General features: G+C 36.8%; 1 protein-coding gene across 1 annotated transcript in view; it reads right to left on the minus strand.

The window, feature by feature from the left end:
• RAVER2 (ribonucleoprotein, PTB binding 2) overlaps positions 1 to 11,198 on the minus strand; it is a 47,900-nt gene extending 36,702 nt beyond the window's left edge. The window contains exon 1 of the mRNA XM_081949310.1: positions 10,615 to 11,198. Within this exon, the coding sequence (XP_081805436.1) occupies positions 10,615 to 10,788 (174 nt within the window). The 5' untranslated portion in view covers positions 10,789 to 11,198. The remainder of the gene's footprint in view (positions 1 to 10,614) is intronic.
• Positions 11,199 to 13,267: the final 2,069 nt, after the last annotated feature.

The following is a 13,267-nucleotide window of genomic DNA, read 5'->3' on the forward strand; positions in this document are numbered from 1 at the left end:
CAGCTAAATATTGATTTTATACTGAGTCCATAATTCATATCAGTCACACTTATACCATTATGAATTACCACTGTTATTGTTATATAGACTGGTGTACTTGTTGCAATTTATGTGATTAGCACTGTCATGTTGATAATATTAAGATAATTCTAGAAGGAATGTTATTTTTTTAATTACTTTTTTTATTGGAGTTACATTCTACCCTTTCTCCAGACAGACAACTGGGGTATGTTCTTTCATTTTACCAACATTAGAGGTTTTGGAAGACTGGGCTGAAAAAGAATGACCAATGCAAATTCACCAGATGAGTTTCCGTGGTTTAATATGTTTGGGTTCTCTCTAGTGTTTGTCCATCATCTTAACCATTAAAACATCTGTCTTTTTTATGTGGGTTGGGCTGGAGCTTTAAAGTCTTTGATTGACAAATTATGTGCCATCAGGTCAGTGTCACCTTTCAGCAACCATGTAGATGTTCTTCATGGTGAGCCTGGTTCTTCATGTTACCCACAGCTCTCTAATTGAGTTTATCCAGTTAATCTCTAAAGATATATTGGAGGACTCCTGCGAGTCCCTTGGATTGCAAGGCGATTAAACCGGTCAGTCCTAGAGGAGATCAACCCTGACTGCTCTTTAGAAGGCCAGATCATGAAAATGAAACTCAAATACTTTGGCCACCTAATGAGAAGGAAGGACTCACTGGAGAAGAACAATTGAGCTGGGAACAATTGAGAGCAAAAAAAGAATGGGACAACAGAGAATGAGGTGGTTGGATGGAGCCACCGAAGCAGTAGGCATGAGCTTGAATAGACCCCAGAGGCTGGTAGACGACAGAAAGGCCCGGAGGAATGTTGTCCATGGGGTCGTGATGGGTCGGACAAGACTTCACAACTAACAACAACTACAGTCAAAACTGACTTTGATACTCAGCTTCCACTGAAGTGGAACAAAGAGCACTCTGTTCCACCAAGAATACAAAATTTCAAAAGTTACAGTCATTTCAAAATTTGTATCCTTATATTTGGTAGTTTGTATGATTATGAATTGGATGAGATCCAACATATATCTTAAGTCCAGGAAGGAAAAAATAGTAAACTGTAGAGCAGCTTTACTTGAGAGTTTGATTATACCATCTTATAAATAATCTGGAGCCTATCCTTTATTCAAAAGAAGCAATAAATATGTGCTTGGAATTTATCACATGTCATCAATGTTACAGAGGATTGGAAGTTTTGTCTCTTATTCTCTTTCTGCTATTAAATTACAGCGCTGAAAACTTCTGCTTTTGCCAAAGAGCAATCTGATGCCGCCCTGGCTGTTGCAAAATGGAGGAATTGTCAATTGGCTACCACCTCTTTGTATACCTTATAGGTATGTTTTTACTGAATTAAGATTTTATGTTATATATTCTGTTTAAATAGAGGTCAATACAAAAATGGCCTGGTTAATAAATGGTGACTTATTTTTGTAAAGTGATATGGCTCATTAAGCTGTTTAGTGTTCTTTGATGGAATTCCATTGGAATAAATGATCATTTATCATTCACCAAATACTTTTCATACCAACAGACAATGTAAATTGTTTGATACTCTATGTTTCTTGATTTGTTTTAGCAACTAGAAATCCTAAAGTCAGTTGCTACGTTATGGTTTATAGTTATGGTTTCTTGATGTTATATGCCGTTTTGGCCATGTTTGCTTTTGTAGATTGCAGAGATTGCAACTTGACTGAAATGACACAGAAGTACCTGTAATACATGAATTAGTAATCTTGAGGTTCAAAGGAAAAAGAGTCTGTACATCTTACACTTAAGATAGGCCATTTGGAAAAGTTGGGAACAATTTTCAGAAGAGAAAATGACAGGAAATATCTATTTAAAAGTCTGTAGAGATTCTATCAATCAGGTCATGGTTATCCCAAAAGTGTTTTTTCAGGAGGCAACTGGACTTCCTTGTTTTTTCTTTGAAGACATTTCACTTCTCATCCAAGAAGCTTCTTCAGCTCTGACAAGATAGTGGGGAATGCATATAAATCCTTCCATTCCCCACTATCCACTCAGAGCTGAAGAAGCTTCTTGGATGAGAAGTGAAATGTCTTCAAAGAAAAAGCAAGAAAGTCCAGTTGCCTCCTGAAAAAGCACTTTTGGGACATCCGTTAAAAAGCTTAGAATATACCTGGTCAATAGTAGTTGCAGTTTACAGAATACAAATAAACTGATTTGTTTTCTTATTCAACAGTGTTATCAAAATAAATTGTATTTTGGTTAGAGTGGATTTGATTTGATTGGATGAGGTTAGGATAGGTGAGTTGAGAATAGGTTTTCACATGCAAAAATATGACTCTGTGTGGGAACTGTGATAGAATACTAAAGTCAAAGAATGGGCAGCATTAGTTCAGATTTAGAAGCACATTTAAATTTTATCAAATGCAAGAGTTATGCTAGATTTCTATTGTTAGGAATTTTTAAATTTGAGATGTTTCAAAAAATGTGCCCCCTTGTGGTCCATATTTAAGTACCAGTATGTACAGATTTATTTATTTTGTTATTAATTTTACACCATGTCTTATTTCTTATATATGCATTCAGAGCAGTTTTATAATATTTCAGCCACTTTAGAAGAAGAATCAGTACAAACAACATTAAAATTAATAGCATCAATAATAAAAGTTTGATAAAAGAAATAAATTTCTGCAATTTGATCATTTCCTAGATACTGGGAGTATGAGAGCTAAATGCACCTCTCTGGAAAGAACATTTTATAGCTTGGAAGTCACAGACATAATGGCCTCTCCTATACTGAGATGCTGGACATGAGGGTGTCTTCAGGGGGGACTCTTCTGCTAATCTAACTATCGTAACTAGGCAGGTTTCTAACAAGAAATGGTTAGACCCAAAGTCATTTTAAAAATAAATAATCAACTAATTAAGCAACCAAACAAGTTCATCTGCAGTAGTTTGAGATTCTTTGTTTATAAAAATAAGCCAAATGTTGTACATAGTTTCTAATTTGGATAACAATCCAAAAATGGGCAAAATTATACAAATGTCCACATGTGCAAGCTGAAGAAACTTGGTCATATTGCAAGGAGGACCAAAAATGGTGGGAAGATGCTCAGTCTCCGATAATAACTAAAACCCATCTGTACTTTGAATAGCTCCCATTATAAGAGTGTAGCAGGAAAATAATACCTAATCCAAGTACTGATATCACTAAGTATCAACAAATTATGATTGGGTAAATGCACTGTATTAATCAATGATCTACTGAATAAGTGACAACTGATTGGATTTACACAGCATGCTAAATTAAACCCTGATTTGATTAGCTATGCAACATTAAAAAACCAATACCAAATAAAAGATGTTGTCTGAGTGTGTTGTGTGACTTAATCTTGTATTGTTACAGATTTAGTGTAGAGTGAAAAGATGAAATGTTAATCAAAAGCATTGTTTATCATGTGTGTGTGTATGTATGTATGTATGTGTTGTACTTGTGCCGATAAATAAATAAAGGGAGACTAGTATAGATCTATTTCAAGCTATTTAGCTCTCATCAGCTAGCCATACCCTTACTGGGAATCGAACCAGGGCTGTATTGCATATTAGGCCGATGTAATTGCCACTAAGCCACAGGCTCTCTTCCTTATCAGCTAGGCCAGGGAAATAGGTATGTATTTGTGTTACAACCCCTGGTATGCCCAAATATGGGAGGGAGCTTACTACTCCCCCTTTCTGTCCTTCGGCTCATTACAGAGGTCCATCCAGGCAGAAAACCATATTTTTATTTTTAATGTTGCCTTTTTATATTTGTGTTGTATTTGTGCTGATAAATAATTTCTGCCTGGATGGTCCTCTGTAATGAGCCGAAGGACAGAAAGGGGGAGTAGTGAGCTCCCTCCCATATTTGGGCATACCAGGGGTTGTAACACACACACACATACATACATACATACATACATACATACATACATACATACATACATATAAATTGTTTATGTTCATTCCAATCAGAATACATATTTTACTGCATATATGGACACAATACAGAAATTACATCAGGCAAAAATGGAAAGGAGACAAGTTGTATATTATCCATCAAAGAGCAGTTCCAAAGTTAGTATTCATACCTCAATATACAATTTTGGAGAGAAGTACAAGTAATTCTGGATTTACAGTTATTCATTTAGTGCCCATTCAAAGTTAGAAAGGCACTGAAAAAAGTAATCAATGACTGTTTTTTATGCTTACACCATTGTAGCATCCGCATGGCCACATGATCACAATTTAGACACTTGGCAATTGGCATGTATTTATGAGGATTTATGAGGATTGCAGTTTCTCAGGGTCAAAAGTCACCTTTTGTGACTTTCTGACAAGCAACTCAACGGGGAAGCTAGATTTACTTAACAAATATGTTACAAACTTAACTGAAGTGATTCACTTAACAACTGTGGCAAGAAAGGTCATAAAATGGGGCAAAACTCACTTAACAAGTGTCTCAGTAATGAAAAGCTTGGGCTTAATTGTGATCATAAGTCAAGGACTACCTGCAACAACTTAATGACATTATTTTTGAGAGGAAAACTGATGCAACTAAAAGAGTAATGTATCTTAAACATTTTTCATCTATCACATCCTAGTAGATAGAGAGCTCTTAGAGCCTACATAACCAGTTTTATGTATACTAACTAAAAGTCCCTTTGATGCCAACAATGGTATATATATATATATATATATATATATATATATATATATATATATATATATATATATATATATATATATATATATATATATATATATATATATATATGGTCTACACATATGAACATCTTCAAGGTCATATGCATATGCTCCAGACACAGTTCTAATAAATGAACGACCTGAGTCCAAGATCATAATGCACTCTTGTTTTGCCAATCTGCTAATTCAATATATGTAGTTTAATGGCAGGATCAAGTATCTTCTTTTTAGTCAAATTGAACACTGGTCTCTTATTTCGTCGGTTAACAGCTGTCAAATGCCATGTTAATAAAACATGATGCTGCTTTTTGGAGGATCTACGCAATGAAACTATGTTACTGCTGTTATTCAGTTAATCGACCAGACCTACCCAATTTCCTATGAGAGAGCAGAATTTTAAAAGAGAAAGGGAAATCTTATTTGTAAGGATAGGAGTTAAAAGTGCTTTCCATGAAAGGCAATTACAGAACAGCTTCTTGATGCTATGATGAACTATTTACTATTTAAAGACATGCCTGAAACTTGCATAATGGACAACTGCTTTTGTTACCATGCATCATTCTTCTGAGAATAGTCCATCAAATAAAATAATATCCAGCTGACATCTATAAAATCAAATTTTAAAAAGGGATTAACAGAGTACATTACATTTATATGCTGTTTATTTTTAGATCATGGAAAATATGCTATGCTATTCAGCAACTCTCAATGTAGTTAAATCATGTTGTACAGCTTGGTAGTCATTGTGATTTTACAAATATAACTGTCAGAATCTCCAACTGCAGATTGACTGTGTTATTTCAACAGTTCCAAATAAGGAACCATAAGAAATCAGGGATTATATCTCAGTGTGATATGCTTGTAGAAAAATACCATATAAAGTTCTCATATTCTTTGAAACAAACCGGGATATTAACTAATGGATGATGGGGAAACACCAGAAATAAATTATTTTATTAATACTTTCAGAATTTATACTTGCACAGAGCGACCTACATTTTATACTTCCTTATTTATTCTACTTTTATATCTGCTATTATGAACAAGGAGAAGAAATTTTCCAAAGTTACTTGGGAATGAGGATGTTGACTCTATTCCCTTCAGTTCAAGTCCAGCTCTACCTATTTTACAGTCTCAGTTGTGATTTACCTATGTATTCGTTTGTTTAAATTATTAACATATTGCTTTTCATTTATATAGATGAAGGTTATTGTAGTGGTATAAAAGAAAAGAAATCCACAAAATGTGGCCTCTGAGTGTGTGGCATAAATAAGGAGCAATTAATATATTACAAATGGAAATATTGCATCTATACAATAATTATTATTATCCTACACAAAGAGCCTTGGAGTGCTACTTATTCCTATACTATGTGCAGTTCCTCAGTGCCCTAGGAAAATAACAGGATAAGCAATATCAAAATTACTGCCTTTTGTGAACCAAAACCAGAAATCATTTAAAGAAATGCAGCTGGGCAATAGTGACCATCTGTTGCATTTCTGAGGCAAATATTTTAATTATTTTTTTTTAAAAAAACCAATACTGAAAATGAGCAAAGATATAAAATAATATAAATACTGTATTTCAGCAACTCATAAACTATTACAATATTCTTTTCTGAATTTTTTGTTAATATTTGTTTCTATAATAATTAAGATTTTTGCAACCAAAATAAAACCCTATATTAAAACAGAACATTTTCCAAACATTTCTTAAATGCATATTTAGCAATAGATAGATATTTATAGTAACTCAAATTATATTATTCTAAAAATACAACTGTCTATCTCTATTTATAAATTATCTGCCATTGATGCTTCAATAGTAAGACTGTATACAAGACAAGGGGGAGACACTGGCTGTGTCAATATTGTATTTTTTGTACTGCAGAAAAGAGAGTTGAGAGACAATAATCCAGGTTCAGCACTTTTAGCTATAACATTACACTAACTGTAAACTGTCTTACATTTTTGTAATCAGCTATGAGAATTTATACAAGAATCTGGTAAAACATTTAACATTGTTTTGCATTCTGAGAATCCAAGTAGTCTTTTAGATGTATCTCTGAGCTCTTTCCCTTTCTTTCTTTCTTTCTTTCTTTCTTTCTTTCTTTCTTTCTTTCTTTCTTTCTTTCTTTCCTCTACCTATCCATTCATATTTGTGCCTGCCTGCCTGCCTACCCATCTATCTATCTATCATCTATCTATCTATCTATCTACCTATCTATCTATCTATCTATCATCTATCTATCATCTATCTATCTATCTATCTATCTATCTATCATCTATCCATCTATCATCTATCTATCTATCATCTATCTATCTATCTATCTATCATCTATCTATCTATCTATCTATCTATCTATCATCTATCTATCTATCTATCTATCATCTATCTATCTATCTATCTATCTATCTATCTATCATCTATCTATCTATCTATCTATCTATCTATCTATCTATCATCTATCTATCTATCATCTATCTAATCTATCATCTACCATTTACTTTATTTGCTACCCATCTTGGGGTTCAGTAGACTCTTTTTATTTATTCATCAGTTTATATTCTGCCTCAATCAACAAGTAATCATGAATTTTTAATAAAGATTATACTAGAACTGGAACTACCTGGGTTTTGCTACATAATGTCAGAAAGAGTCCTTTCCTTGAATTATACAATTTCAGCATAAAATGTAAGAATATGTTTAATTTCTGACTCTTCAGAACTAGAAAAATACTTTACTGAAGATGTAACATAAAATTGTTGCAATCATTATTATTTAAGTTAATAGTGCAGTTGATGGTGGTTTGTCCCTTTTGGCCCATTTCTGTTGCTTCAGTCTGTTCCCTGCCCTTATATGTTTTTTTAGACTTAGGTGACATTTTCCAGATAAGAGTTTAACCTGGAATAAATATCATTTCTTCCATTTATGCACATATAACTTATAAGACTGGTTGTACCAAGACTGAGCCAAAGTCATCTAGAGTGTTTGAGAGAGGAAAACGGATTTGAGCCTGCCTTATTCCAACCCAACATCTTAACTATTAAACAGACCAATTTTCCCACATAAGTGTCAAATTCTTGTGTCTTTCTGGGCCACTGTGTCCTTAAAGAGCCTCTGGACAGTTCTACCCATAGGGATTCTTTTCTATATATATATGCATGTGGTGATTTCTCTGCTAGTGCTCCCCCACCCCCATACATTTCATTAAAGCAGAGGAATTCTCAAATGAAAAACATATATACAAACCAGCCACAAAGTGTACCTTTGGGAAACTCTTAAAACAAGATTGCATCAGAATTCAGTCTAATCCCATGAGGGAATATAGAACAGTTCATTGTGAAATAAAATTTTAACAGAAATTTTAAAATGCAAAATAAGGTATTTTATAATTATTTTACCAATATTAGAAAGTCAGGCAAAAAAGCTAATTGAATTAGTGTTCATAATAAATGAAAGTCATTGGAAATATTTCTTATGTTGAACATATCTCTACAAATATACTCCACTGGTACTTAATGGAAAAAGATATAAGACCTTATACCCACACTTTCCATCCTAGGTGCTTGCAATGTCACAATAAAATATAGTACTGTGTAAAATACAAGGCAAAATACTTTATTGTCCTACACAATGAAAGACAGTACTATGTAAAAAATAAAACCATAAGGTCTGGAAAAAGTGAACAATTTAACTGCAATTTTTTTCTTAATTAACCTTCAGGATACATCTTATTTATTAAAACCAGAATTTTTTCTTCACCTTTATCTTGAATATCCTGTACAACTATTTCCACACTTCAGGGTTAAGTTTTTTAAACTTCTCACAATCTTTTCCAAAACAAGAGATTTTTAAAATCCATTTGCTATATAGGATAAAAGTTTGCAAAAATTAAATACCACTTGAGGTTTTAACTATGCAAGCACTTCATATTGTGAAGGAAAATGTTGTGGATTAACATCCTTAGTACAACCTACACAGACTATTTTTAAAAACAAAAACAAAAACAGATTTGCTCCAACTGCTCATGGAGATGATGAATCTTCTCTAAACATAAGACAAATATTTTTTTTTACATCTGAAAAGATGAACCACCAATTACAAACATATGTTTAGATACACAAAAATAGCAAAATGTTTTTTCATTGGTAATTTAATTACCTTTATAAAGACAAATAAGGCATTAGTGCCAAGATTCTCTGCATATTTAATTTTTAGCTATAACAGACTTAGAAGAAAGTTAAAATTTCAAATTGTAATGTGATAGCACCTGTCAAGTCTGAAATTCTTTTACACAGCTAGGCCCCATAGGTTTGAATATTTTTCTATTACCAATATATTTTACAATCACATAGAAGCAAAATGACATTTAGGAGCTAGAGACTTGATGAATGTTTGCAGTGGGAAGTTATAAGAAGTCTATAAAATAAAATAAATAGAAGTCTTGAGAATTTGTATAATGTGAATTAGAAAAAAAGAGATGGCCTCAGACAGCATAAATAATGCTTTATCTGGAGAGAAGGAGTACATGCAAGAGGTATTTCCAAAGACTCAATAAGATAAAAGTTCAGATATAAGTTACATCTGCTATCCAGACAAGAGAACAAAAGTATTTCCTTTTGCATCTTTTTTTTTACTACTCTAGCAGTCATGAATCCTGACTGCGCTTCCATTTATGGGATGTCTGTCTCAATCCAAAGGGATTGATTTATTCAACAAAATATACAGTATAAGCCTCCAAACACAGAAGTTATTATTATTTTAAAAAGAAAAATAGCAGCTATACTTGGAACACCTTACACCCTGCAAGGATAGCTTTAATGCTACCAAACAACAACATCTGCCTATCCTTGGGAAGGACTTGAGAGCGATAAAAAGGCCAAATCCAGTCTGAACACAGGGCTGACTATGCCATCAGCCACAGCAATAATGCTTCAGGCTTGCTCTTCTATTGCCAGAGAATTCTATAGTTACAGAGAGAGCAGGTAAGAGTTTTTTATATTTTGATGCCACTAAAACAGATAGTTTCTTTGGCACACTGCAGTTCTGTTACAAAGAACTATGAAGTGCAGCCTGCCTACAGGACTACTTTGCCCTATCTGTGACTTCCAGGGTTTGCTCTTTTCCTAACTGTTCTCATGAGTAGAATCCTATTCACGCTGCTATCTTAATCTCCCCTGATCTTTTCTTCCAGAGAGTCAAAGTCTTCTTCAATGTCTATGGAGATTCTCAATCGTCCACGGTTGTCCTGGATAAAGTGCTTTTTTCCCCAAGAGTCAGCTGGACGTTCTGGTTTTTCTTGGAAGATGTTCTGCTTCTCATCCAAGAAGCTTCTTCAACTTCCCCACCATCCAGTCCGAGCTGAAGAAGCTTCTTGCACGAGAAGCCAAAAACGTCTTCCAAGAAAAACAAGAAAGTCCAGTTGCCTCTTGAAAAAATGCACCTTAGGACAAAGGTTTCCTCCTCTCCTTGCAGGAACCTGGGCACCTACGACTCTTCTTCTATGAGGGGCACTTGCCCCACTGACCAGCCGGGTTTAACAGGGATCAATGAACCGGTTTCGCGAACCTGGGAGAGTCTGAATGCCCTCTCTCCCCATAGAAAACTCTCCCCGACTCAGTATGGAAAGTGCTCAAGGTTTTTTTTCCAACACTGGGACGGTCCGGATCTTTGGACTATCGGTCATAATTCCCAAGCAGTGGAAATGGTAGCGCAATTGTAGTCCGGGGGGCACCAAGTTGTTTCCCGAGATCCCCCTCGCGGTTCCCGCCACCCCTCCGCCTCCCGGTGTGTCCCTCCGCCTCTCCCCCACCGCCGGGGCTCCGCGCCTTGCTCTGCCCCGCCGCGGCTTCTGCTTTTTCGCCACCCACCTGGCTGCTGCTTTCGGCGGGCAGGTTCCGCAGCAGAATCTTACGCCTGTTGCTCAGCTCCCGCCTTGTGCTCTGCAGCCGGCGGGCGATCTCCTCCGGGGAGAGAGCGTGGGGCTCCCCGCCTGCCCCCAGGTCGGACTCCCCGGGGCCGCTGGACCCCGCCGATGCCGCCATCTTGCCGGCCCAGAGGCGAACACGTTCTCCCTCCTCCAGAGCAGGGGAAGCCGGTGGGCGGGAAGGGAGCCAGGGCGGGCTGGTCGGAGCGGGAGGGGCAAGGAAAGCTCCGCAGTCGGCGGTGGTCAGCCGCGGCCGCCTGGGACACAAAGGAAGCGCGAGGAGGGCTGGGCTCGCGCGCCCTCTCTGCCCGGGTTTCGAAGTTCCTGGGCGCGCTGCTTTCGTGCTCGCTCTTGCCCGGGAGGGATGCTTGAGGGGCGAAGGAATCCCGCGCGTCGGTCGCTGCGAAAGGGATGAAGCACTTCCCGCTTCCCTTTAGAAATCCCGCTAGCCAGCTCTTGAGTTATCCGGGGACTTTGGATTCGTAGGCTAAGGGGGGAAAGGGCTGGTATCCTGTCGGCAGACCAATAAGCTTTACGCCTTTCTCTCTTTAAGAGCTGCGTGTCAAGGCAACCGAGGGAAGTGGCCATCCAGATGGCTACGATAAGGGGAAAAACGTTGCCTTCGGAATGGCGTGGGGCGGCTAACGCCTTGAAGCGATAGTGGGTTAATGTTTCACCACAACTAGGCTATATTATACAGAGTTATTCCTAAGTCTTTTTCCCCCCTAATGCCCTGCCAGATCTAAGAAAACATTTGGAGTTTTTAAACACTTCGGAAGGAAAGAGTGTTTAAAATAGAGAGCGAACTTCTTCGCAAACTTATAAACTTTGACCTTGCCTCTCTTTTTTTGTTATTTAATTTGGGGGGGGGGGAGGAAATCAGGGTTTCTGGGGAACCGAAAACAGATTTTAGCAAACTTTGTAAAAGCTTAGGGATAAATGGGTTCCTCTAACCTCTTGGTAAAGTAATGTAGTGTTTTATATTGCCCTAACTGTGAAGGGATCCCTCTGCCTGCATTGTTAGGTTTTAATGTAACAACAAGCGCACATGTTAGAACCTCTGGGTAATATCAGGTGACAGGTTGAATTAAAACTGACCTTCAGCATCTCCCTCTTATTCATCATAACTAATGAAATCCTCTTGTATTTCATGAGCTGTCCTAGGAGAGGAAGATGGAAATAAACAGATGCTGGCAAACAGGCATTTTCAATGGTGGCCCAAAAGGCCTTACCACTTGCCTCTAGCCATGAGACAACTACAGGTAGTCCTTGACTTACAATAGTTCACTTAGTGACCATTTAAAGTTACATGAAAATAGTGACTTAGGACCATTTTTTTACATTTACAACCCCAGAGTCATCTGATCAAACTACAGATGCTCGGCAACTGATTCATAGCTATGACGGTTGCAATGCCCCAGGGTCATGTGATCATCTTTTGCAATCTTTTGACAAGCAAAGTCAATGGGGAAGCTAGATTAATTGAACAACTATGACACAACCTTAAAAACTGCAACAATTCAACAACTAGGGTCAGAAAGGTCATAAAATGGGGAAATATTGGATTTCCGGGGCTGACGTCACTACAACACAACATGCAATCTTGGAGCTCCAGGATTGCTGTTGATATCTCTTGCTGGACGGTCCTTTTGGACCGAAACCGTTCCGAAGAGATGGTGATAGAGAAGAGTATGTCTTGCAAAGCCCCTGATTGATCCAGAAGAAGCTTTTTTTTTCAGCTACAAGAGAAGCAGCCGGAGCTGCATAAGATTGGGGCAGCCCCCCTGCAACGGAAGTAGAGCAGGAGAGTGTGTTGAAATTGGTGAGATAAATTTTATAATTAGAGCAGAGAACACCCAAAAGAATTAGAGTAAAACTAAAATTGAACATAGAAGAGAGCAAGCGGCGGACTAGCTTGAATTAAAACTATCGTGTTATTTTTTTTCTTTAATTTTGTTTCTTTTCTATGGATGGAATTTTTACAAATGCCTCCTACTTTTAAATTGGACTGGTCCTTTTTCTCCTTCTTCTATTTTTTTCCATTATTTGTATTTGTGTATTAAGAATCTCTTTCCCCTAAATGCTCGGCCGGATCGGAACTTTTAAACACTTTTTTTTTCTATTCTGAAACTCCAAGCTTAAGGAGGAAGCTAAAAGTAGAGAAAAAAGAAGTAACATTGCCACCTAGAGGCTGGAGGCTTGGTTACATCTGTTATCTTAAGGGTATTGACTTTGATTACTGAAAGGGACAGAGAGAAAACATGTCTTGTTTATACAGGTGTTATTTTGGAGTAAAGAGAAAGCCCTGATGTGAAGATTATACTGAATCTATTTAAAACCTAGCAAAAAGTCTTGTATGTCTTAGTGGCAGTGTTTACAACTTGGAAAGATGGCGCAACATGAAGAAGAAGAGCAGTTAACATTGCAAAGAATTATGTTAGAAATTCAAAAAATCTTAATAAGCACAGAAAGAATAGAAAAGAATCTGGAGTTTATAGAACAAAGGACAGAAGGAATGGAGGGAAGAACTGAGAATATTGATGAAACAATGATGAAACTTGAAGATAGAGTTTAAAAAATTGCAGTAAAACAAGAAC

Source organism: Natrix helvetica (assembly GCF_964273705.1).
Source record: "Natrix helvetica genome assembly, chromosome: 3".
NCBI lineage: Eukaryota > Metazoa > Chordata > Lepidosauria > Squamata > Natricidae > Natrix > Natrix helvetica.